Genomic DNA, 24971 nt, shown 5'->3' with positions numbered 1-24971 from the left:
CTCCCAAATGGCTTGGTGCTGGTGGGAGTGAGTGAGTGTGCTCTTGCTCTTGTGAGAGTGGATTTGTTCTCATGGGAATGGATTAGGTCCTGAGAACGTGGATTGATGTAAAGCAGGTTTTTGTCCCTTCCCGTGTGTCCACTTCCCCTTTGACCTTCTGTCACATTTAGACCCAGCTCAAAAGCTCTCACCAGAAGCAAAGCAGATGCTGGTGCCATGCCCCTTGAACTTCCCAGTCTGCAGAGCCATGAGCTAAATGAACCTCTTTTCTTATCAATTACCCTGTCTCGAGTATTCTGTTACAGCAACACAAAATGAACTAAGACACACATCTACTGAAGTCCAGATCGACTTGTGTCACACTTACCTATCTATAGCATGTATATCCATGTCTGTTTTTCTACTTATGTCTGCACCTGCTTGACTCTTTCCCTAAGTACCTTCATTATTATGTGTGTGTATATATATATCTATATCATGACTACTTCTAATGCCCTGGAGTGCTACACACACACACACACACAACATGTACACATATATGTGCATACCTGGGTGCTCACATGGAAATGTGTGTGTGTGTGTGTCTGTATACATATATATTTTGTATTACTCCCCCTCAAATATTGGTATATTTAAAAAAAGAGAGAACCACCTGGGGAAAAAACAAAGATCCATCAGGTCATATTACGCAGAAGTGTGAACACCACATCCACAATGACACGGTTGTAGGCTCACATATCCTTAATACAGACACTCCACCTTTACTTGCAGAATTTACTCCTGACAAGGAAGGAGCCAGGGACAAACTGCCCACTTTAGGTTTGTGATTCCCAAACTCACAAAGTCCCACAGAGGATTAAATGAGAGAAGGTGGGTGAAAAGATTTTGTGTCCTGAATAAGTATACATGAATTTTGGAACATGCCAGGGTATAGGATATTGAATGTAACAGTGACTATGAAAAGTCACCTGAATTTGGCTCAACAGGGACTGACTTGGCCAGGTGAGTGAGGGCCCTGTCCAGGCTGCTCAGAAGAAGCAAGAAGCATGCACCGGTGTGAGATGCAGAGCTCAGCAGTTCTGCCTGCACAGGAGGTGGGTGGACCTGGGAGGAGGTGGGGTCCTTCAGGCAGGAAAGTGTCAAGCATGGGTCAAAGGTTGTATGTGGGGGCAATTGCTTTCCCATACTGGAGCTGTGCAGGCTGCCCGTTTCCCCAGAAGTATCTGCAGGTGAGATTCCACCTGGCGCTCCCAGGATGCCCGGAACCTCCAGTGGACCTGAGATGCCTCCTGTCTACACTGCCACATCCTGCCAGGACTGTGGCGGCCCACCACTGGCCTCTGCGGCGGCCTGGCAGGACCACTTCCATCACAGGATTTGAAGGCTCCCTTCACCTAGTTTACCCCTCAGTGCTTACTCTGCACCCGAAATCCTGCAGTCAAGATGCACTCTGAGATCTAAAGGGTTTTTCTCAGCCTTGTAGTGAAGCAGGAGGGACCACCCTCCAAAGCTGGCTGCTTAGGCCAAGCATGGAAAGTTCTGGTACCCAGAAATTGGCTCTTGGAGTGTGGGGTCCTGAGGTGGGTTGGGGCTGGGGCTGTGAGAGATCAGATGGGAGCACGGCCTGGGGTCCCAAGACAAGTTTCTCTTCTCCCTGTGCTGCCACGGCCAGCTCTGCTCTGGGGAGCTCAGAGGAAGCCCAATTTTTAAGAGAGCAAGATGCACACAGACCATGAACTCCTGCAATTTTTGCCCCTGGTGCAGGGGGACTCTTCACCCATGTGGGCCCTGAGATTAGCCGAGGGAGCTGCCTGGAGACTGCATAATGGCATTGCTCCAGAGAGGGAGCTCAGGCTGGCTCCCACGCACTTTCTGAGTCCTAAGCAGCTCTACACTGCAGCACCATTTGTATATTCCAAACACCCCTAGACTGCATCCTGCTCTGTAGCCCAACGGCCTTGGCATCTCCACATCCCTAGAGCCCCACTGACATCTCCGCCTGCAGCCACCACCTTGGCTGGCAGCTGCCACCAAGGTCTAGGCATGAGCCATTGACAGAGACCCCACTATCCCTAGCAGAGTAGTGGCAGTGCATTTTCATGTGCCCTAAGGGCGGAATCCCCTGTCTGCAGCCACTGCTGCTGTGTCCCCTGGGTCCTGAAGTACGTGCAAATCACACACTCCCCAGCTGGCTGCATACGGCTGCTGACACTGAAAGCAGGACAACTCTTCCCAGTAGCAGAGCCACAGTGCAGCCAGTGCCTCCCTGACTCAAGCATTTTGCAGGGGCTGGGGATCACATGTACCACCAGGGGACCTGAGGACAGGCCTGCTGAGCTGGACTCCACAATCCCCTAAGTGCCTGAGTATGCTGTCTTGGGGCCTGGGGATCACCTAGCCCAGTCCACCACCACTGGCACCTGAGCACTCCTCTTTGTGGCCTGAGGTCACACCCAGCCAACCTACCACTATCATCACAGCTGGCGCCCACCTGTATATGCCACCTGTGGGGCTAGGTACTGGCCTGCCTAGCCCATTGCAGCCACTGCCAACATCAGCACAGATTGCTTGGGAGCCAGAGGGTTGTCTCACTACGACTACTGCCATCACTCATACCACGCCTGCTGCCCAGGGAACTGAGAACCTGACTACCCACCTGGCCCACTGCTACTACTACCAGCACTTGAGCAAGCTGCCTGGAGGCCCAAGAATCAACCTACCCGGACCCACTGGTATCAGTACCAGCATATACCACCTTGGGGCCCAAGGACAGGCATGCTTAGCCCACCACTGCCACCACTAGGTTCTGAGGACTGGCCCACGTGGTATCCCCATCTCCAGAAAAACTTTACCACAGCCTCTACTAACAACCATACCCTAAGCCACTGAGAAAATTAGACACCACTGGAGCTGTTTACAGCTGCAAAAAAATCATATGGCCACTATGCTACTGCATGCACCCAGAATCAAAGCCAAAGTGCCCTACTCAACCAACACCACAGACACATCTTCAGGAAAATGCCCTCCCCTATGAAAGCAAGTTCAAAAAGTTCAAAGAAGTGACTATTATACCAGATGCACAGATATCAATGTAAGGACATAAGAAACATGAAAAAGCAAGGAAATATTACACCTCTGAAAGAGCACAATAACTCTCCAGCAACAGATTCTAATGAAAAATAAACCTATGCAATCTAAAAAAAGTACTCAAAATCATGACATTAAACAAGTTCAGTGAGGTACAAGAGAATCCAGAAAAACAATACAAATAAATCAGAAAAACAACTCAGAATATTAATGAGAAGTTTACCAAAGAATCAAAATAGAAATTCCAGAATTGAAGAACTTTTTGAATAAAATAGAAAATTTATTCAAAAGCTGCAACAATAGACTAGATCAAGCAGAAGAAAGAATTTCAGAAATTGAAGATAGGTCTTTTGTAATAATCCAATCAGACAACATTAAAAAATAAAAATAAAAAATAAACAAAGCTCTTGTGACATATGGGATACCATAAAGCAATCAAATATTCAAATTTTTGATGTCCCAAAGGTAAAGAGAAACTGAAGGAGGTAAAAAATCTATTTATTAAAATAATTGTTAAAAGCTTTCCAGGTTTGACAAGAGATTTGGAAATCCAGATGCAGGAAGCTGGAGAGATCTCCAAATAGATGCAATTGAAAAAATGTCCTCTCCTTGGCACATTATAGTCCAATTGTCAAAAGTCAAAGACAAAGGGAAGTCTGAAAACAGAAAAAAAAAAAAAAGTGTAGTCACTTACAAGGGAATGCTCATCAGACTCACAGCAGATTTCTCAGCAGAAATTCTACTGGCCAGGAGAGAATGAAATGCTATACTCAAAGAGCTGAAAGACGAAAATTGTCAGCCAAGGATACTACACCCAGCAAAGTTAGGCTTCATAAGTGAAGGAGAAATAAAGTCTTCCCCAAACAAGAAAAGCTGGGGGAAGTGATCACCACTAGATCAAATCTACAAACAATGCTTAAGAGAGTTCTACACCTGGAAGTGAAAGGACAATTCTTCTATCATGAAAACACATGAAAGCATAAATCCACTGGTAGAGCAAACATATTAAGGAAGAGAAAGGACAATTCTTCCACTATGAAAACACATGAAAGCATAAATCCACTGGTAGAGCAAACATATTAAGGAAGAGAAAGGACTCAAATATTACAACTACAGAAAGCCACCAAAGCACAGTGATAATGAGGGAGAAAGAAAGGAATAAAGAATATACAAAACAACAAAAAATCAATTAATAAAATGACAGGAATAAACCCTCACATATTAATAATAACCTTGAATGTATATGGATTAACTTTTTCACCTAAAAGATATAGACTGGCTGTTTGACTAATAAAACATGGCCCAACTATATGCTGCTGACAAGAAATCCATTTTATCTATAAAGATACATATAGATCGAAAGTAAAGGGATACAAAAAGATATTCCATGAAAATGGAAACCAAAAGTGAACAAAACTTGCTGTACTTATATTAGATAAAACAGACTTTAAGCCAAAAACAGTAAAAAAAAAAAAAAAAAAGAAGGTCATTATATAATGCAAAAGGGACCAATTCAGCAAGAAGATATAACAATTCTAAACATGTATGTATCCATCGCCAGAGCATGCAGATATTTACGGTAAATATTATTAGATCTATAGGAAGAGATAGACTTCAATACAACAGTATTTGGGGAATTCAACGCCCCACTTTCAGCATTAGGCAGATTATACAGGCAGAAAATTAACAAAGAAACACTGAATTTAAACTGCATGTTAGACGAAGTGGACCTAACAGACATTTACAAAACATTTTATCCAACAGCTACAGAATACACATTTTCTCATCAGCACATAGTACATTCTCCAGGATAGAACATATATCAGGACACACGAAAAGTCTCAACAAATGTAAAAAAAACTGAAATCCTATCAAGTATCTCCTCAAACCACAATGCAGTAAAACTAGAAATTGATTAACAAGAGGAACTTTGGAAATTGTACAAATACATGGAAAGTAAACAACATGTTCCTGAATGACCACAGGGTCAAGAAAGAAATTAGGGGAGAAATTAAAAAAAATTCTTGAAACAAATGAAAATCAAAGCACAAGACCAAAACCTACAGCCAAAGCAGTGCTAAGAAGGAAGTTTATAACAAAAAACTACGTCAAAAAATCAGAAACGTTTCAAATAAACAATCGAATGATGCACCTCAAGGAACTAGAGAAGCAAGAACAAGCCAAACCACAATTTAGCAGAAGAAAAGAAATAATAAAGGTCAGAGAAGAACTAAACAAAACAAAGACTAAAAAAATACAAAGAACTGATGAAATGAAAAATTGTTTTATAATATAAACAAAATTGCTAAACCATTTGCTAGACTGACCTAGAAAAAAAGAGAGAAGACCCAAAAGAACAAAATGAGAAATGAAAAGTAAGATATTACAACTGATGCCACAAAAATACCAAAGATCATCAGAGGTTATTATGAACAACTATATGCTACTGGAAAATCTAGAGGAAATGGATAAATTCCTAGACAGATAATTTAGAAAGATTGAATCAGAAAGAAATAGAAAACTAGAGCAGACCAATAATGAGTAATGAGATTGAATTGGTATTAAAAAGCCTCCCCCAAAAGAAAAGTCCAGGTTTGGATGTCAGAAGAACTAATGATTCTCCTCAATCTATTCCAAAAAACTGAAGGGGAGGGAATTCTGCTTAATTTATTCCATGAAACCAGCATCACCATGATAACAAAACCAGAAAAGAATGTAAAAACAACAACAACAACAACAACAACATCATTACAGGCCAAGATCCCCGATAAACACAGATGCAAAAATCCTCAACAATATACTAGTAAACCAAATCCAACAGCACACAAAAAAGATGATACACCATAATCAGGGATGCAAGGATGAGTCGACATAATACACCACATCAACAGAAAGAACAAAAGCCATATCATAATCTCAACAGATGCTGAAAAAGCATTTGACAAAATTCAACATCCCTTCATGATAAAAGCTGTCAACAAACTAGGCATAGAAGGAACATATCTCAACATAATAAAGGCCATACATGACGAACCCATACCTCAACATAATAAAGGCCATACATGATGAACCCATAGCTGACATCATACTGAATAGAGAAAAGCTGAAAGCTTTTCCTTTAAGATCAGAAATAAGACAAGGATGCCCCCTACATCACTCCTGTCCAACACAGTACTGGAATTCTTAGCCGGAACAATCAGGCGAAGGGAAAGAAATAAAAAGCATATAAACTAGAAAAGAGAAACTCAAACTGTCCCTCTTTGCAAGTGATATGGTCTTATAACTACAGAAACCTAAAGACTCCACCAAAAAACTCTTAGATCTGCGAAATAAATTCATAATAGGTAAAGTTGCAGGATACAAAATCAACCTACAAAAATCAGTAGCCTTTCTATACATCAATAATAAACTAGCTGAGAAAGAAATCAAGAGGGCAATTTCATTTACAATAGCTGCAATAAAAATAAAATACCCAGGAACAAATTTAGCCAAGGAGGTGAAAGACCCCTACAAGGAAAAGCACAAAACACAGACGAAAGACACTGAAGAGGACACAAACAAATGCAAATACATGCTGTGGTCATATATCAGAAGAATCAACATTGTGAAAATGCTCATACTACTCAAGGCAATCTACAGATTCAATGCAATCCCTATCAAAATACCAATGTCATTTTTCACGGAAATAGAAAAGACAATCCGAAAATTTGTATGGAAACAAAATAGTGGCCAAATAGCCAAAGCAATCCTGAGCGTAAAGAACAAAGATAGAGGCATCTCACTACTTGACTTCAAAATACACAGCAAGGCTATAGTAACCAAAACAGCATGGTATTGATATAAAAACAGACACATAGACCAATGGAACAGAATAGAAAACTCAGAAATAAATCCAGGTATTCATAGCCCAATAACTTTTGACAGAGGCACTAAGAACACATATTGGGGAAAAGAACACCCTTGTAAATAAACGCTGCTGGGAAAACAGAATATCCATATGCAGAAGAATGAAACTGGACCCCTGTCTCTCACTATATTCAAAAATCAACTCAAGATGGATTAAAGACTTAAATGTATACCCTAAACTATAAAACCAGTAGAAGAAGACAAGCTTCAGGACACTGGTCCTACAAAGATATTGTGGATAAAACCTCAAAAGCACAGGTAATAAAAACGAAAATAGACAACTTAGAGTGTATTAAACTAAACAGTTTTTGCACAGCAAAGGAAACAATCAACAGAGTGAAGAGACAATCTGTAGAATGGGAGATAATATTTTGCAAACTATTTATGTGACAAGGGATTAATATCCAGAATATACAAGGAACTCAAACAGCTGAACAGTAAAATAACAAACAATCCCATCAAAAAGTCGGCAAAGGTCTACAATAACCAAAACAGCATGGTACTGGTACAAAAACAGACACATAGACCAGTGGAACAGAATAGATAACCCAGAAATAAAGCTGCACACCTACAGCCACCCAATCTGCGACAAAGTTGACAAAAATAAGTAATGGAGAAAGGACTCCCTATTCAATCAATGGCGCTGGGATAGCTGGTAAGCCATATGCAGAAGAATGAAACTGGATTCCCACCTTTCACCATATAAAAAAATTAATTCAAGATGAATTAAAGCTGTAAATGTAAAACCTCAAACTATAAGAATCCTAGAAGAAAATCTAGGGAACACCATTTTGGATACTGACCTTGGGGAAGAATTTATGACTAAGTCCTCAAAAACAATTGCCAACAAAAACAAAAATTGACAGGTAGAACCTAATTAAAGAGCTTCTGAACGGTAAAAGAAATTATCAACAGTGTAAACAGATAACCTACGGAATGGGAGAAAATATTCACAAACTATGCATCCAACAAAGGCATAATCTAAGACCCAGAATCTATAAGGAACTTAAAGAGTTCAACAAGCAAAAACCAAATAACCCCATTAAAAAGTGGGCAAAGGACACGAGCAGACACTTCTCAAAAGAAGACATACAAGTAGCCAACAGACATATGAAAAAAAGCTCAACATCACTAATCATCAGAGAAATGCAAATCAAAACCACGAGATACCATTTCACACCAATCAGAATGGCTATTATTAAAAAGACAAAAAAAACAAGAGATGCTGGTGAGGGCGTGAAGAAAAGAGAACACTTATACATTGTGGGAATGTAAATAAGTTCAGCCACTGTGGAAAGAAGTTTGGAGATTTCTCAAAGAACTTAAAACTACTGTTTAACCCAGCAATCCCATTTCTGGGTATATATCCGAAAGGAAACAAATTGTTCACCAAAAAGACACATGCACTAGTATGTTCATTGCAGCACTATTCACAACAGCAACGACATGGAGTCAATGTAGGTGCCCATCAATGGCAGACTGGACAAAGACGATGTGATACATATACATCATGAAATACTATGAAGCCATAAAAAAAGAAGACAGTCATGTCTTTTGCAGCAACATGAATGGAGCTGGAGGCTATTATCCTAAGTGAATTAACACAGGAACAGAAAACCAAATATGGCATGTTCTCACTTATAAGGGGGTACTAAACATTCGGTACTCATGGATGTAAAGATGGCAACAATAGTAACTGGGGACTACTAGAGGGGGTGGGAGGGAGGGATCATTTGTACCCTCAACCTCAGCATCATGCAATATAAAAAGGTAACAAATCTGCACAGGGACCCCTGAATCTAAAATACAAGTTGAAAAAGAAAGGAAAACCAAAATGAGCAAGAACCTGAATAGAAATTTCTCAAAAGAAGACATACAAATGGCCAACAGGTAAATGAGAAAAATGTTCAATATCACTAATCATCCAAGAAATGCAAATCAAAACCACAGTGAGACACCCTCTTACACCAATCAGAATGGGTATTATTAAAAAGACAAAAAAAAAAAACAAAAAACAGAAGCTGGCAGTGATGCAGAGAAAAGAGAATTATTATATACTGTTGGTAGAAATGTAAATTAGTACAGTTATTATGGAAAATAGCATGGAGATTTCTCAAAAAGACTAAAAATTGAGCTAACATATGATCTAGTAATTACACTACTGTGTATTTTTCCAAAGGAAAGGAAATCAGTATATCAAAGGGATACGTGCACGCCCATGTTTACTTCAGCACTATTCATAACAGCAAAGATACGGAATTGACCTAAGTGTCCATCAAGAAACAAATGAATAAAGAAAACGTGGTATACACAGAATACTATTTATACACAGACATAAAGCAGAATGAAATCACGTCATTTGCAGCAACATGGATAGAATTGGAGGTCATTATGTTAAGTCAAATAACCCAGGCACAGAAAGATAAATACTGCATGTTCTCATTCACATGTGGGAGCTAAAAAAGTTGATTTTATGGAGGGAGAGAGTAGAATGACAGATACCAGAGACTGGGAAGGCTGTGTGTGTGTGGAGGGGGGAATGAAGATAGGTTGGTTAATGGGTACAAACATGCAGTTAGATAGAAGGAATACTTTCCAATGTTCAATAGCAGAATAGGGTGACTATAGTTAACAATGCATTGTATTTTTCAAAATAGCTGGAAGAGAGGACTTGAAATGTTCCCAACACATAAAAATGACAAAAACTCAAAGTGATGGACACCTCACATAATCTGGCTTGGTCATTACATACACATTCTATACATGCAACGAAGTATCACACGTACCCCATAAATACGTACAAATATTATTAATTTACTCAACGGTCATTTATCAAGCACCTACTGTATGCCAAGTGCTTTACTAGGTGCTGACAATATCCCAGTGTTTAGTTTTACTGTTTAGGGATAGCAGCCAGCCATGCTTCAGTCCTGGCTCACTCTGAATATCAGTCTGTGTTGGATTTCCTTCTGGAAGTGACAGATACAGCTCAGGACAAGCTCCCTTTAGGGATGACTTACAGCCCCGTTGAAGGGAAACCTGAGGTCCTTCCCTTGGGGCAGGCAGGGCATACCATTCAAATAAGCGTTCTGGATGTCGATGGCCTTGGTGGACTGGTCATCGGCCGAGCAGTGCGGGTGGTGGGTCGGGGCCACGAACACCTCCAGCATCCCTTTGGTAAGGCCCGGCTCGAACATCATGCTGCGGCTCCTCACGCTCACGTTCTCGCAGCCTGGGTACAGGTTGTTGATGCTCACTGAGACTGCAGGATAGAAAGGATCACATGAGCACTTGCAGGGGGCAGTGTGTGCCTGTCTCCCTCCCAGGCTGGCCCTGAGGTTTCCTTATCTGGAGCACGCCTCTGTCCCCACTCCAACTCTGGCTTCAGGGTGAGTGTGTCTGCCCTCACACGCGCAGGGCAGCAGTGTTCCCAGCAAGGCTGTGGGCTTTTCCGCTTGCTCTACCTCCCCACAACATTTTCTGCCCCGCCCTGTCGCCCCGGTGGCTGGTCCTAGGGATTGTGTCTCTAGGCTGGCTTGCCATGTGATTTCTGCTTAGGGTCAGCCAAGGGGAGGCTGTGGAGAGGGTGGGAGGACAGAGGTCGGGTTTCTTCCCTTCTCACTTGCTGCTACTTCTCTGATACTCGCAGTCTCTGTCTTCCTCCAGCTCCTGCTGAGCGACTTGTCTCTCTTGCACATGAGATTATTATTGCAGGTTAAATGGAAAATGATTTCAGACAGTAGCAGGCCATAGCATTAAATAACGCTGAATCACACACTGTGAAAGCTACTCCTTTTTGAAATTCCCTGGAAGGCCTTGCAGTTGTTCTTGCAGCAAGTCTCCACCTGAGGCCTTCCGATTTTACCATTTCCTCAATACTTGCTCATCTTCCCTTTTAATAAAGAGGGTGTGGGCATCAGCGTATAGCTGGATTTTATTCACATTGGTTGCTGTTCACTGCATTTATTTTTACTTATGGCAGTGACACTGGGTTCCCATTTATGATAGGGATATTAACTTTCATTTTCAAATCAATGTATTTTAGTACATTTTAAAAAGTGAGTCAGTTTAAAGGAAACATTATGTAAACAATGGTGAACTTGTGGGTGTGGTAGGGGAGCTGAATAACAGAGTCTGGGTCCCCTGCGTTTGGGCATAGAGCCTGTGCTTCCTCACTATCTCAGTTACTCATTGGCCTGCCCCTCTCCCTGTCTCTCCCACCAGGCTTGTGCAGGCAGAAGCTGCCTTTCTGGTCAGGACTGTGACCCAGGGCCCACGGAGGGTGCTCTGCAAGAACTTGGTGAACGAATTGCATTGGAGAAGGGATTCATTAATCCTAACTGCAGTACCATTGGTTTACAATTAATACAACAGACATTGCAAGGCATTAAAGAAGTGACCGTTTCACCTGGGTATCTGACTTTAAAACAGGCGATCCAAACACCAAGGTAATCCCTTACTTAAACACCAAAGAGTTAAGACTTCGGACATGGATAATGGGGGTATCCAACGGAGGGGATGAGGAGAAGAAAAGTGGATCCTAAGGGCAGGGTTAGGTACAGGGAAAGGAGAAAGGGCACTTGGAGGGCAAGATTTATTCTTAAAAACACAAACGCATGTTATATTTCTGTAGGAAAGTTGGCAGATAGGACTGTAAATAGAAAACAAAAGCAAAATGATGTAAGCCTTGATGTCATCGTAGCTGCCATTTTAGTGTATTTCTCTGCATATTGTTAATCCCAGTCTGACAAAAGCTGTGGGGTTGCCCAAGAATGGGTCTGTCCATTTCCCTGCGACCTGGAATCTGTGTCTGGGTGACTGCCTGTCAGGAAACAAGCCTTGTTTTAGTGGAATGTGGCCGTGTGCTTAATGAGAGCAGACGTTGGTAAATGGCAGTCATTCCTGCTCCTTGGTGGCAGTTTTCGTTGGGAGGATAAAAGGTTAGGACAGGCTTTGTACAAGGTGTTATGAAAACAATAATTTCATGGGGAAGCACTGAAATCTCTCTCTCTCTCTCTCTCTCATATCCCACCCTCCCAACCAGAGGTTCAGGCTGCAGTGCCCTTAACCACAGCAGAAGCGTGCTGCCTCCCTCTAAGGGAGCAACTAAACCCCACTTAAATCCTCAAGTAGAGCAGAAATCACACTGGTGGCCAGGCACGGTGGCTCACGCCTGTAATCCCAGCACTTTGGGAGGCTGAGGCAGGTGGATCACAAGGTCAAGAGTTTGAGACCAGCCTGGCCAATATGGTGAAACCCTGTCTCTGCTAAAAATACAAGTTAGCCTGGTGTGGTAGCATGCACCTGTAGTCCCAGCCACCTGGGAGGCTGAGGCAGGAGAATCGCTTGAACCCAGGAGGCGGAGCCAAGTTCCTGCCACTGCACTCCAGCCTGGGCGACAGAGTGAGACTCCGTCTCAAAAAAAAAAAAAAAAAAAAAATCACACTGGAAAATGGAAAGGTGTGCCCGTGAATTCCTTATGCAGGGTGTCATTGACAAGCACTGGCTCAGGCACCAGATGTTCTGGGATTTGCCACCTGTGCACCTCAGGGAAGCCAACTGACCCCTCAAGGCTGTAGTGAAAACAGCGGTAAAAACACCCTGGAAGTTGTCACGTGGATTAAATGAGGCATCGTTCAGACAATATTTCTCCCAGTTCCTGGCACACAGTGCTCTATAAATACTGACACACGTATCAGCAATATAATAATACAAATTGTAACTCTGTTTTGGTTAGTCTTTCTTCTCCTCATTTCAATTCTATAGCTATGTTCAGAGACCAGAAGTTGAAAAGGGCATATAAATCTCAGCCAACTCTCCACTAGGAGCATGGGGAGCTACCCATGCTCCCCAGCGTCCTCCCTCATTGAGGGGACGTAAGAGAAACACAAACTTTAACACATTTGGCATCAACCTGGGGAACAGACCAGGCTCTTCTGTGACATCATATATAGAGAATGAATCAAGGCACAAAGCACAAAATTGTCCTGGTTTAGGAAACTCTTGGAAGGTCTCTTATCTTTCCACAAACTAACTCGCTCTGTCTAAAGGAGGATTCAGTTGGAATCACACCCAAGATTGCATCATTTTCTCTTGCTCACTGCCAGGTGCTTCCTGATGGCCCCCTAATATGAATCAATAACCCTGTCTGTAGAAGGCCCGGAAGGCAGCAAAGCTTCCCAAGGAGGGTGGATGTGACCAGAGAGACCATCCCTGAAAACCACTAAGGAGCCTCTGGAAACCTGTATCCAACCTTGAACTGAGCAGGATGGTGCTTCCTGGAAATCCCTTTTTGTTGCTCTTTGTATCTACAATACTGGGTCTGCCTGTAGCACTCCAGAAAGAAGGATAAGGGGTGAGGACCCTTCCTGGGCAGGTATTGGATCTGTGCTATGCTTGGACTGTTTGAGTTTGAGCTCTTTTTGTCTCTAAGGCCAGAGCCCCTGAGTAGAATGCAATGCAATTTGCAATTGTGTCCCCAAAGCTGACTGTGCAAATTCTGCAGTTTACACATGTATGAGGATGGACCTTTGTGTCTGTGGCTGCGATTTCAGTGAGGCCCTTGTTTTGCAACTGCCAAGTCAGTTTGCTACTGCTGGACAACAGGCAGCACACACAAGGCCACCAGCCAACCTGGACCTGAAACCCACTAAGGCCACAGGGTCCAGTACAGGCCAAGTGACCCAAACACAACTTCCTTCCCCTCTAGACCTTGAGAGGAGAGAGTGCAGAAGCCAACATCTGCTGGAGAGATGGGGCCAGCGTGGAGGTTCCTACCTGTGGGCTTAGAAGCCAGGGGTGAAGGTGGGAACCTGCTGGAGTTGGTGGAAGACAGTCTGGGCCGACGCCTTCTGAAAAAGCTCCTCAGCAGCCCACACTTGAGAGATTCTACAAGGGTGGTTTTTCCGGATCCCGAGTGGCCAAACAGCTTGAGCTTAATTCTTGGCTGCAGGTTCTGTGTGGGTCGGAGCTGCTGGATGAAGAGTCCTCGGTGCGTATCCTGAGCATGGATGAGAAAGAGCCAGTGAGTGACAGAAAAAGAGGCAAATAATGATTCTCAAGGTTCCTAATCCCCGGTGTGCAGTTTTTACCCATGCTGAAGATATGTTTCTTTCTTTCTTTTTTTTTTTTTTAATTGAGATGGAGTTTCACTCCTGTTGCCCAGGCTGGAGTGCAATGGCGCAATCTCGGCTCACCGCAACCTCTGCCTCCCGGGTTCAAGCGATTCTCCTGCCTCAGCCTCCCAAGTAGCTGGGATTCCAGGCATGTGCCACCGTGCCTGGCTAATTTTGTATTTTTAATAGAGATGGGGTTTCTCCATGTTGGTCAGGTTGGTCTCTAACTCCCGACCTCAGGTGATCCGCCCGCCTCGGCCTCCCAAAGTGCTGGGATTACAGGTGCGAGCCACCGTGCCTGGCAGTATGTTTATTTCTATCTCCAATGAAAACTTTGAAAATTTAGGTAAGATTCACCTAACATCAAAGTCACCATTTTCAAGTGTGAAATTCAGAGGCTTTTAGTGCATTTTCAATGCTGCACGACCATCACTGCTGTCTCCTTCCAGAACATTTGTGTCACCCCCAAAAGGAAGCTCTGTATCCGTGAGCAGTCACTTGCCATTCCCCTCTTTGCTCAGCCCCTGGCAACCATAGAGATGTTTTCTGTCTGTAAGAATTTGCCTATTTCCATTGCATTTTGATGCATGACAAGTTGGGTGGAGCAATTGTGAAGCCTTCAATTTTTTTTTTTTTTGTGGAACCCCTCACACTTTATTTAGAAATTTATCAGAAAAACATAATTGGATGGCCCAAATGTCCACTTCATAACTGTAGGTCTGGAATAGGAACCTTATCTTACTGTTAACTACCTACTAGCACTTTTGATTTAACTTCATAGCAATGTCACCTGTATGTGAATATTAAAAATATCTACCATCACTTTTGGTTTCAACCACATGGCAACCTAAGAAGCCTAGGAACAGACCTACAACAAACCGGGCTCACGCCTGTAATCCCAGCACTTTGGGAGGCCAAGGCGGGCGGATCACAAGGTCAGGAGATCAAGACCATCCTGGCTAACACGGTGAAACCCTGTCTCTACTAAAAATACAAAAAAAATTAGCTGGGCATGGTGGCGGGTGCCTGTAGTCCCAGCTACTTGGGAGGCTGAGGCAGGAAAATGGCATGAACCCGGGAGGCGGAGCTTGCAGTGAGCGGAGATCATGCCACTGCACTCCAGCCTGCATGACAGAGCAAGACTCTGTCTCAAAAAAAAGAAAAAAAAATTAATATATTACCAAACACATAAAATAAAAAGTATAATCAAAAATTTACCCTAATCAATTAAGAGGCTGAAAGAAAATGGAAATCCAGGAGATCTAGAAAGTTAGAAGCCTTCAATTTAATCATGAAATAGGATCAGCCCTGTCTGACCAGCAAAAGCGTCTGTCCCTCTCTATGTGGAGGGGTCTGGATCCTTTAAGGCAGTAATGAGACAAGAGGATGACAGAAGCGGCGCTCCAAGGTACAAGCTCCATGCTGCAGAGGGGGCTGGGAACACAATATCCTCATTACTTTCTTCTTTTTCCATCCGACAGGGAGAAGCAGGAGGCTCCACAGAATGAAATAGTTCACTACTCACTCACTCCATCATTCATCAACCAGCATTTCGGGAGGCCCTCCAACCCCGTGCTAAGCACAGTGCTGACAACAGGAAAATCTAGGCTCAGCCCAGATCCATGGTCTTGGGGAGATACAGACATGTGAACAATTTCACATCTAATACCAAGTAAGAGCTTTTAACAGGATAGTATAGGCAAGGTGTTCAGTGCACCGAAGGGAACCTACTCAAGGTTTATGTGATGTGGCACTGACCATGCCACCCTGGTGTCACACCCTCTCACAGGCCACCATCCTTTCCCACCACTCCTGCCCTGCTCCCTAACAAGGACCTGTTTGGAGCCATGAGGTGCAGCCTGAAGCGTCTTCCTCACCCTTACCCAGGAGGACCCCCTCTGCTTTAACCTGCAGTTCCCACAAACCCACAAAACCTGTCCTGCCTGCCATCTCCTCCTGGAAACTTCTTCCCACCATGCGTGGCTCTCCATGGTGACCCCCTGGCCTGTAATTATGGGGTGCTCTGCCCCTCTAGACCAGGAGCCCATCTGTGGGGACAGACAGAATTCCCAGCCCTGGCAGGTGTAGAATCTCCATAAACCAGTGTCATATAAATGACAGAACTCAGAGGGACCCATGCAAGGGTGTCTCCATGTGATCTACACGTGGCAGGACCATTCCTTCAGTTCTAAATCCTGGGAGGCGCTCACTTACTGCTGATCTCTTCCAGCAGCAAAAGCCAGTGTTACTTTTTCTGTTATAACTGCATTGCTACAAACTCATACATAACTCTCCTGAAGGCTTTGATTTTCCTGTCTCCATTTTCAGTTCCTAAGCCAGGACCAGAATTCCTCAACAGGAACTATACTGACCCCTGGTGGGCACTGGGGAAATCTGAGGTGGCATTTTAGTTCCCACAATGTTGAGAGGATGCTCCTGCAGCTGGACGCTGGGTGTTCAGACACCGTGTAACAAAATGCCCCTCACAGTGAAGAATTCTCCTGGGTCCCCTGACTTCTGAGCATCTGATGAGCATTTATATAGTGGAAAAGCCTGTTTACAATCATCTGAGCTGAGAACTTAACTACATTTTACACATCATCCAGAGGGTTTTGGGGGCAGTATTTAATACATACTGAGTTATCAATGAATGTTGCTATTTCATAGATTGGCAAATAATTACACTTTGCTTTTTTCCTTTTATCTTTGCTGAGTGCTGTCTCCGATTTCTGGGCATCAGCTCAGTATGCTGCTGTGGTGCTGGAGCTGCCATCCCAGCCCTCCAGTGTCCATGGGCGTCTGTGGGGGTTGCACTCAGTGATCTTGTGGGTGGGTGAAGGGACCAGCCAGGTTTCCCAGCCTCCTCCTACCTGTGTCCCAGCACATGCATGCTGACATCCAGCATATTTCACTATGCGCATGCTCCCACAAGGTCTGTGTTATATTACAGTTAGGGCACGCTACTGATCTTTTGAATCTATCTGTGTAGTAGGTGCGCCCCTGTCTATAAATTCTACTTTACGAGGGCCAAGGGAGCATGACACAAGGTGTGTTGTAAAATGCTGGGGCAGCTGGGGTGGAGGCCACGGCACCAAACCATGATCTGTAGAACACGAGGTGGTCCTTACTCTGGTGTCTTCTTCTGACCTCAAATCCCAACAGGTTCAGAGACAGAGCACCACAGGGAAAGGAAAGGGCTGGGGGTCTTGACAGCAATGTCCCTGACTGATTACCTGAATCAGCAAAAAAGCTGGACAGATTCTATTATGAGGAGTTACTCATTGGGGATGGCACCTGTCAGGCTGGAAGGAATGGGGCTCTGAATTCTCCCCAGCGCCACATGCACCAGGTGCACCCATGCTGCTGGGCTGCCACTGACCCTGGAGCAATTCCACCTCCCAGCCTACTCCAGCCTTCCGCAGCAGTCCTGGGTCTTCCTTGTGAGTCCAAGGCTGTACCCACACCACGCCATGCATGAGCACCTGAGCTGTGTCCACTGTGCTGAGCAGTGGTCACCTTCCATGGTGAGCGTCCTACGGGGTAGATAAAAACTTCCCCATCTATTCCCTGAACGCAGCTCCTGCCACACAGAGATTCTTGGTACTGGCCCAAGTCTGCTTCATCTGAGACCGGGGGAAGGCAGAAAACTGCTCCTGGTTAAATCCAGTCACCAGATCCTGGGTGCCCCCATTTTGGGGAAGAAACTGTGCCATGAATCTGCCTACAGCTCTTTCTTCCTGTTTCGTGCCTGTGGATCTTGACACTTTGAGCTTCAGCACACACGTCTGTCCTGTCTGCAGGAATGGGGCAAGCTCATTCCTTCTGCAGGAGTCCCACAGGCCCTTCCACTCTCAGGAGACTTGAACCATGGTGAACTACAGACACCGCTGCCCCTGTGAGAGGCTTCTAGAAGTGACTGAACCTGCAGGCTGACTTGCTCCTGTGTATGAGGGCAAGCTATGCCTGTGACTTCCCTGTACTGACAGTCCAGCTCACTCCTTCAAATTCCACGCAGGGCAATGCTGGTTCAGAAGCTCCTGGCAATCTGTTTGCCTGTTTCATGGGCCAGCACAATAAATGCAGAAGGAGGGAGGAGGCAGCAGGAGGAGTTGAGACAGATGTGTTTCCTGTCTGCAGCAGTAACTTCCACGTGCATGGCACCTTCCAGCTCATGCTATGCCTTCACTCACATTCCCTATGAAAACCTCCAAGGAACCTTTGTGGTGAATACCATCCTCCTCCCTTTCAAATGAGGAAATTGAGGGTCAGAGGGGCCAAGGCACTTGCCCAAGGTGACAGAGCAAAGCCAGAACTCACTACCAGGTCTTCCTCCCACTGCTGGACACTGAAAGGGAGGTGGCAGGTTCCTCAGAAGCAGAGGAGACAGGAATAGACAGGGATATGCACATTGAACGTGAACTCCACAGCACTGAGGACCATCCAAGGAGGGCCCCCCACAGTGCATCCCACTCGGAAGGCACTTCCTGAATAGGGCACCCTTTGGAGTGAAATATTTCTGTGGAGGGACTCACCTGTCCTTGGTGCACCCCCTTCCCCTCCACCAGGAGCTGTCAGCCTTGGCTGAGATGTGCCCACTCATCCTTCACCAAGTCTTTGGGAAGAGAGGCCAGGAAACTGCACTGATCTAGACTTACAGAATTCACCATCATCTTGAAAGGCAAAGAAAAGCAAAATATCCTCAGTTATTTCCCTTCACAAGAAAATCTCAGCTGATCCTGGAAGATGACCCCTCATCCTGCTCACTAAGAACCTTGGGGGAATCTAAGCACATCCGAATATATCTCCCTCATTGGTGGAGGCACGTTTTCACGTTTCACTACCAGATGGCAGATAGGGACGGGTTGGGGCGCAGGGGCCTCTCCCTGGGAAAGCAGCTTTCATCCACTCAATGATCTGTCTCCAACTCAGAGAGGGCTCCAGGCCAGGTCTAGAAGGTGGTAGGAAGACTGACTTATTTGGAGGGGGAGTTCAGTAGTCCTTACACAGTGTGTTTAACACAAGTTACAAGACAACCCTGAGATCCTGCTGGCACGAAGCCCAGGCAGGTCGGGCCCTCCCTGGCTGGGCCAGGTGGGAGCCATGTGCAGCCAACACCTCTAGGGGAGAGGAGAGGGGACTGTGGTGCCACCAACATTTTTGGCTCATGGCTTGAAGTGCTCTCCAGTGTGTGTCCCCTAGGTCTGTGGGTGTGGCTGGAGGGTACTCAGGAGACCTGGGGCATCCAGGGTCTGGGCAAGACCTCCTGCAGTCAGGGCGAGACCAGGCTGGGGAGAGGAGGAGGCAGAACCAAACTCCAAGGAGCGCAGAATTCTGACTCAGAACCTTCCAGGTGGTCATAAGGGTGTGTGTGCGTGTGTAGGGTAGAATATATTTACCTGTATTAGCTCTAGTCACATCCTTTAAATATTTACACAGGAGTAGGAGCCTCCCTGGTATTCTTGCCCAAGGCTCACTAAGTAATAGAGCCTGGACAGCCCCAGTCCAAGTACCATCACATCTCCCCTGGCTGCCAAGATCACCTCCTATCAGGTCCCTCTGCTCCCCTTCCTGACCCCGAGGCTCCAGTCTGGGCAGCCGGGGGAATTCCTAAACCTAAGGCAGATCTCACACCTGCCTGCACTTGGCCCAAACCCAATCTCCTCACCCCCTGGGTAAGGTCTATAAAGCTGTGTGACCTCTTGGGTCATGTTGGGCATTGTTCTCTGCCTGCACCCCCAGGTACATCCTCTGGCCCTAGCCCAGTTACCCTCCTTGTTGTTTTATGCTTGAGCTCCTCCAACCCTTCACTACCCAGCCCCTTGCACTCCCTATTCCTCTGTCTTCCTCCAGCCCTTCCTCGGGCTGCTTCCTTCTTCTCGCCCTTCAGGTCTTGGTTTCAGTGTCACATCAGAGAGGTCTTCATCAGCCAGGTGAAGGTAGATTCCACCATCCTCTCATCTCACTTCATCCTGTTTCAATTCCCTGCATGGCGCCTACCCCAGGAGGCAGCAACCCTTTCTGTAGAGGGCCAGATGGTCTCTGTGGCAACTCAACTCTGCCATGTATGAACACCAGCCACAGACAAGAGTGTGTAGCTGTGTCTCAATAAAACTTTATTTACAGAAGTAGGCAGTGGGTTGTAGGCCATTGTTTGCCACCCCTTGAGCTGACTTACACATTTTTCTTATCGGTTTCCTGGCTGGGTTCTGCCGATTTTGTTCACTGTGGTCTCTGCAGTGCCTATAACAGCTTTTACAGTAGACACTGGAAATATCTTTTCAGTGTGTGAGTGAATGAATGTTATTTGGTAACTGTGTTGCTCTTTGAAGCCCTGGTAAATCTCCTAGTTTCTACTTTTCTTTCTTCCAGTACTGTTTTTTTCCCCAGCAACTTAGCTTTCACTTTCTCATCAGACAAGAGGACTAAACATTAGCAAGCTGATGGGGAAGACCATTCACGGTCTGGGAAGGCCAGATAAGAGCACTGAGAGGCGATGTGGCCTCGCCCATGTGGCAAGGTGCAGTAAGACTGCACGGATGGTGCAGCAACTTTTAATTATGCAAATGCAGTTTACAGGTGGTGAATTTTTCAATCTGGGCAGCTCCCAAATTGTTTTCATTTTTCAAAATATTCCTGGCCACCTTTCTTCACTGTTGGGTCTTAGGTTTAGTAAAAGCAAACTACTTTTTTTTTTTTTTTTTTCTTGAGACAGAGTCTTACTCTGTCACCCAGGCTGGAATGCAGTGGCATGATCTCAGTGCACTGCAACCTCCACCTCCTGGGTTCAAGCGATTCTATTGCCTCAGCATCCCAAGTAGCTGGGACGACAGGCGCACACCACCATCTCTGGCTAATTTTTTTTGTATTTTAATTTTAATTTTTTTGTAGAGACAGGGTTTCACCATGTTGGCCAGGCTGGTTTTGAACTACTGACCTCAGGTGATCTGCCTGCCTCAGCCTCCCAAAGTGCTGGGATTACAGGCGTGAGCCACCACACTCAGCCTACTTTTAATTTCAGGCTTACGGAAAATCTGATTAGAAGGACGACCAAACAAAATAAAAATAAGCCAACTCCTCAACCCCCTTGAAATTCTTATTTTAAAATCAGATAAGAATGGGGCTTGCAGTGATTATAGTAAAAATGGATGCTGATATAAAATCTAGATCAACCCCTCTCCCATAGAAGGGGTCCCTCCTTTCTTCTAGAAGGAGAACTGGGTTCGGCTGAGCAACAACACAGTCCTCAGGCAGGTTTGGACAGCTGCATGGGGCTTTGTTACTGACTGAGCACAAGGAAGTAGAAGGTACAACTTCCTTCTGTGATAAGGTGGTACCTACAGCCAAGCAGGGGCTCTCAGGGACCCCCAAAGCAATGATGAACCTATCAACAACCTTTGGGAGGGAGAAGCAGACTTCATCTCTAGCATTTGCTGATTCCTGCGGTGCAAATGCTCCCTCCCTGGCTGATTTCAAGACTCCCATGTGATGTCACCAGGTTGGGAAGACAAGCTCGGCTCTCAGGGACAGCACCAGAGGCTCCTGCACACCACTGCCCCAGTTCACTCAATGTGGAGGTGGGTCAGAGTCGATCCCATGCAGCTCAGCCCTGCCCCAGGTTCCTTCTTCCCCAAGAGCTGTAGCCTTGGCCTCAGCAGTCTTCAGTGCTCCTGCCCCTTGAACTCTCCAGTGATCAAAACAGCCAGTCCCTCTCCCCTGCACATCTTCCACTGCTGTGGGCAAACAGGATGATTTTGGTTCTATTTCCAGATGCCAAATCCCATTGCTTCCCTAGCAAATATAGTTTAAAGACACATTCCTAGGCAATGTCAACTGATGAGAGCTCAGAGCATAGATAGAAAGTATTTCTTTTGCTCAACTGGCCCATTTGGAAACCAAATAAAATGGCAGGCAATGTAGGGCCACCATCCTCAGCTGTCCCAGATACAGATCTCTCCCCAGGATTGTGCTTTGGATCAACCTGCAGTGGTTCTTGCAGAGTGTGGTAGCACCCTAGGGGCTGAGGGAAAATATGTGGAAGGATTCTTTTGGTTTTCACAATATGGCTGTGGGGAACGCTAGGATGTTAGATGCTTGGAGGCCAGGGACAAGAAACATCCTGCAAGGACAGGGCCTCCCAGTCACCCAAACTGCCAACAGCATCCAGTGAGAAACACTGGGGAATATCAAGGAGAAATGAATGGAAAGGAAAATGGTCCTAAGATGCTCTGCAGGGTGAATGACTTCTTTCCCTTCCCCTCCCCCATCATGTACCCGATTGTCTCCTCCTCCAGGTGACCCGAGTTAGAACTGCAGGTCAGTCCCCTTCCTGGTGTCCTCCACAGGCACTGCCTGCTCCTGGACTCCCACCACAATCCTCAGCGATGCATTCTCCAAGGAAGCTGCTGCGACAGCTCAGTCATTTCCAATAACCAAATTCCAGTACCGGGTGTGCCCAGGTGCCAAGCAGTTACTTGCATGGGGATTTATATTCATACACAAGGAAGAAAGACCGCGATTAGCAATGCTTGGCAGACAACTCCTCCCATTCTGGCTAATCAAGAGCTAACGTCGAGAGCCCACTGAGGGATGATGAAGACAAATAAATTCCAGGGGCTCTTTGAACACAGCATCTAGAAGATTCTGAGGGAATTAGAACCCTGGGCCTCCCTGCGGGAAGGTGATCCCTGTGCACTACAATTAGGGCGGCTCAGCACAGGCACAGCAGCCAGTGTGGAAAAGACGCATCCCACCTGGCCAGGAATCTGCCCTGGAGCCCCCCGAGCCCATTGAGTAAAAGCAGATCACAGGTATTTCCAGGTCAGGTCAGGACCTCAGGTCTGCACTGATTAGCATGCTGCTCACCTCTTTGAATCCGGGTTTCCTGCAGCAACATTCCCCTCTGTAAACCTTGGGGATGTTGTAAAATCACAGTGCCCCCTACACACACTGAGGACTCAATGGTGGCTGTCATCACAAATGACACTCAGGGTGCCCAGCCACAGGGGCCACTGCTGCACCTCACAGCTGTTCCAGAGTGGTCTGCAGGGTTCCAACAATAGCAAGAAACACGTGGTGCTTACTGTGTGCAGGCACTGTGCAAGGGACATCCTCTACATTGACCCATCCAACCCTTATCACGGTCGTGGGAGGTAGCAGCTGACTCAACCATTTGACAAGCAGGGACACTGAGGCACAGAGCTGTTGAGCAGCTTGCTAGCTCACCCAGCTAGAATGTGGCGGAGCTGGAGTTGGATCCCAGGCCATCTGACCTCCAGTCTCTGCTCTCAGGCACTACTCCGTATTTTGCTTCTACATAAAGATGAGGGGGGACTTTTCACTGGATTCTGGGTGCTAAGGGGGATGTTGTCCTTTAATTAGGGCATTAAGATGACTATTCTGACCAGGTGCAGTGGCTCACACCTGTAATCCCACTGCTTTGGGAGGCCAAAGTAGGAAGATCACTAAAAGCCAGGAGTTACAGACAGCCTGGGCAATGTATTGAGACAGCCAGGAGTTACAGACAGCCTGGGCAATGTATTGAGACAGCCAGGAGTTAGACACAGCCTGGGCAATGTATTGAGACATTGTTGCTAATACAAATGTTAAAAATTAGCCAGGTGTGTGTGGAGACACGTGCCTGACGTGCCTGTAGTCCTAGCTACTTGGGAGGCTGAAGCAAGAGGATCACTGGAGCCCGGGAGTTTGACGCTGCAGTGAGCCCTGACTGTGCCACTGCACTCCAGCCTGAGCCGCAGAGCAAGACCTCATCTCAAAAAAAAAAAAAAAAAAAAAAAAGAAGAAAGGTGACTATTCTTTTCCTTGACCCCTCCTTTAGAGAAAAAGACCACAGGATAATGGTAAAGCATAAAATAATATTTTGTATTTTATAGTTTTTTCTATTTTATAAACTATAAAATATATTTTATATTTTTGTACTTTGTATTTTATAGCTGTAATAGTCCACTTCCCATCTCTTTTAAAAATCTAGGCACCAAAAACAAAGGTACCAATGGATAGAAGAAAAGAAAATCCCAAACTGAGACAGGGCGAGAGCCCGCCCCCAGAAATTCAGAATTCTAAATGGGAACAAGCCCCTTTCATCACTGAGGATTTGGAGGAAGCGCCGCAGCAAGGTGCTTTGCATCTCTACTCCTCACCATGCCAGTCATCTAAGCAGGCTGCAGAAAACGGGGACAGAGGATGGGAGAAGGACCTCCCACCCACCGATCCGACCATCCCCGGCTAGCGCAACACTGCTCTCCCTCGGTCCTTTCTCTGGGCATTCCTTCACTGTTTTCAGACTCATCCAGGAAGGGTATATGTGGGTTTGCATCTCACACAGTAAGCTACTTTTAAGTCAAAGAAGGGACCATTGCTAAGGGGGCATGGGCAGCAGAACACAGCACAGCCCACGAGATGCCTCCTCCCTCTGCATGAGGCGGGTGTCCCGAGTGACCTGATGGGGTGTTGCAGGTCACTGTGCTGCAGCTGAGTGTCTGCCTCACAATGAGCTGACTGCAGGTCCCCCTGGCCCCTGCTCTGTGATACAATTTCTTAGATGGTAAATAGCACTTGAAGTTGAGAGCGAATGTGGTAAGCGGATTTCCAGAGGGCGGTAGTGGTGGAAGTGCTGGTGCTGTGTGAGCTGAGCCAGGGCATCACACACCTGGGAGGGCACAGCATGGGGACTCAGGGATGCAAGCCAGGTGCCAGGCGCTGCAGGTGGGTTTGCAGCCTCTCTGTGTGGAAACCTGAGCACATCTGACCAAGCAGGCTTATGCACTCAGTAAAGCTGTCAGGCCTGTCGAAGAAGCCTTTCACCCTTCCTTAATAGTGTTTCTTCCTACTAGTGGAGCATAATAG

General features: G+C 45.7%; 1 protein-coding gene across 9 annotated transcripts in view; it reads right to left on the bottom strand.

The window, feature by feature from the left end:
* DAPK1 (death associated protein kinase 1) overlaps positions 1–24971 on the bottom strand; it is a 210218-nt gene that overhangs the window by 11880 nt on the left and 173367 nt on the right. For all 9 annotated transcript variants that reach the window (XM_032164451.2, XM_058444796.1, XM_032164450.2 and 6 more), the window contains 2 exons: positions 13771–13993; positions 10067–10255 (listed from right to left, as the gene is read on the bottom strand). In XM_032164451.2, the coding sequence (XP_032020342.1) occupies positions 10067–10255; positions 13771–13993 (412 nt within the window). The remainder of the gene's footprint in view (positions 1–10066; positions 10256–13770; positions 13994–24971) is intronic.

The sequence above is a fragment of the Hylobates moloch genome, unplaced genomic scaffold, assembly GCF_009828535.3.
Source record: "Hylobates moloch isolate HMO894 unplaced genomic scaffold, HMol_V3 SCAFFOLD_10, whole genome shotgun sequence".
Classification (NCBI taxonomy): domain Eukaryota; kingdom Metazoa; phylum Chordata; class Mammalia; order Primates; family Hylobatidae; genus Hylobates; species Hylobates moloch.
Note: the sequence above shows the minus strand (reverse complement) of the source record. Positions and strands in the feature narration are given on the sequence as shown.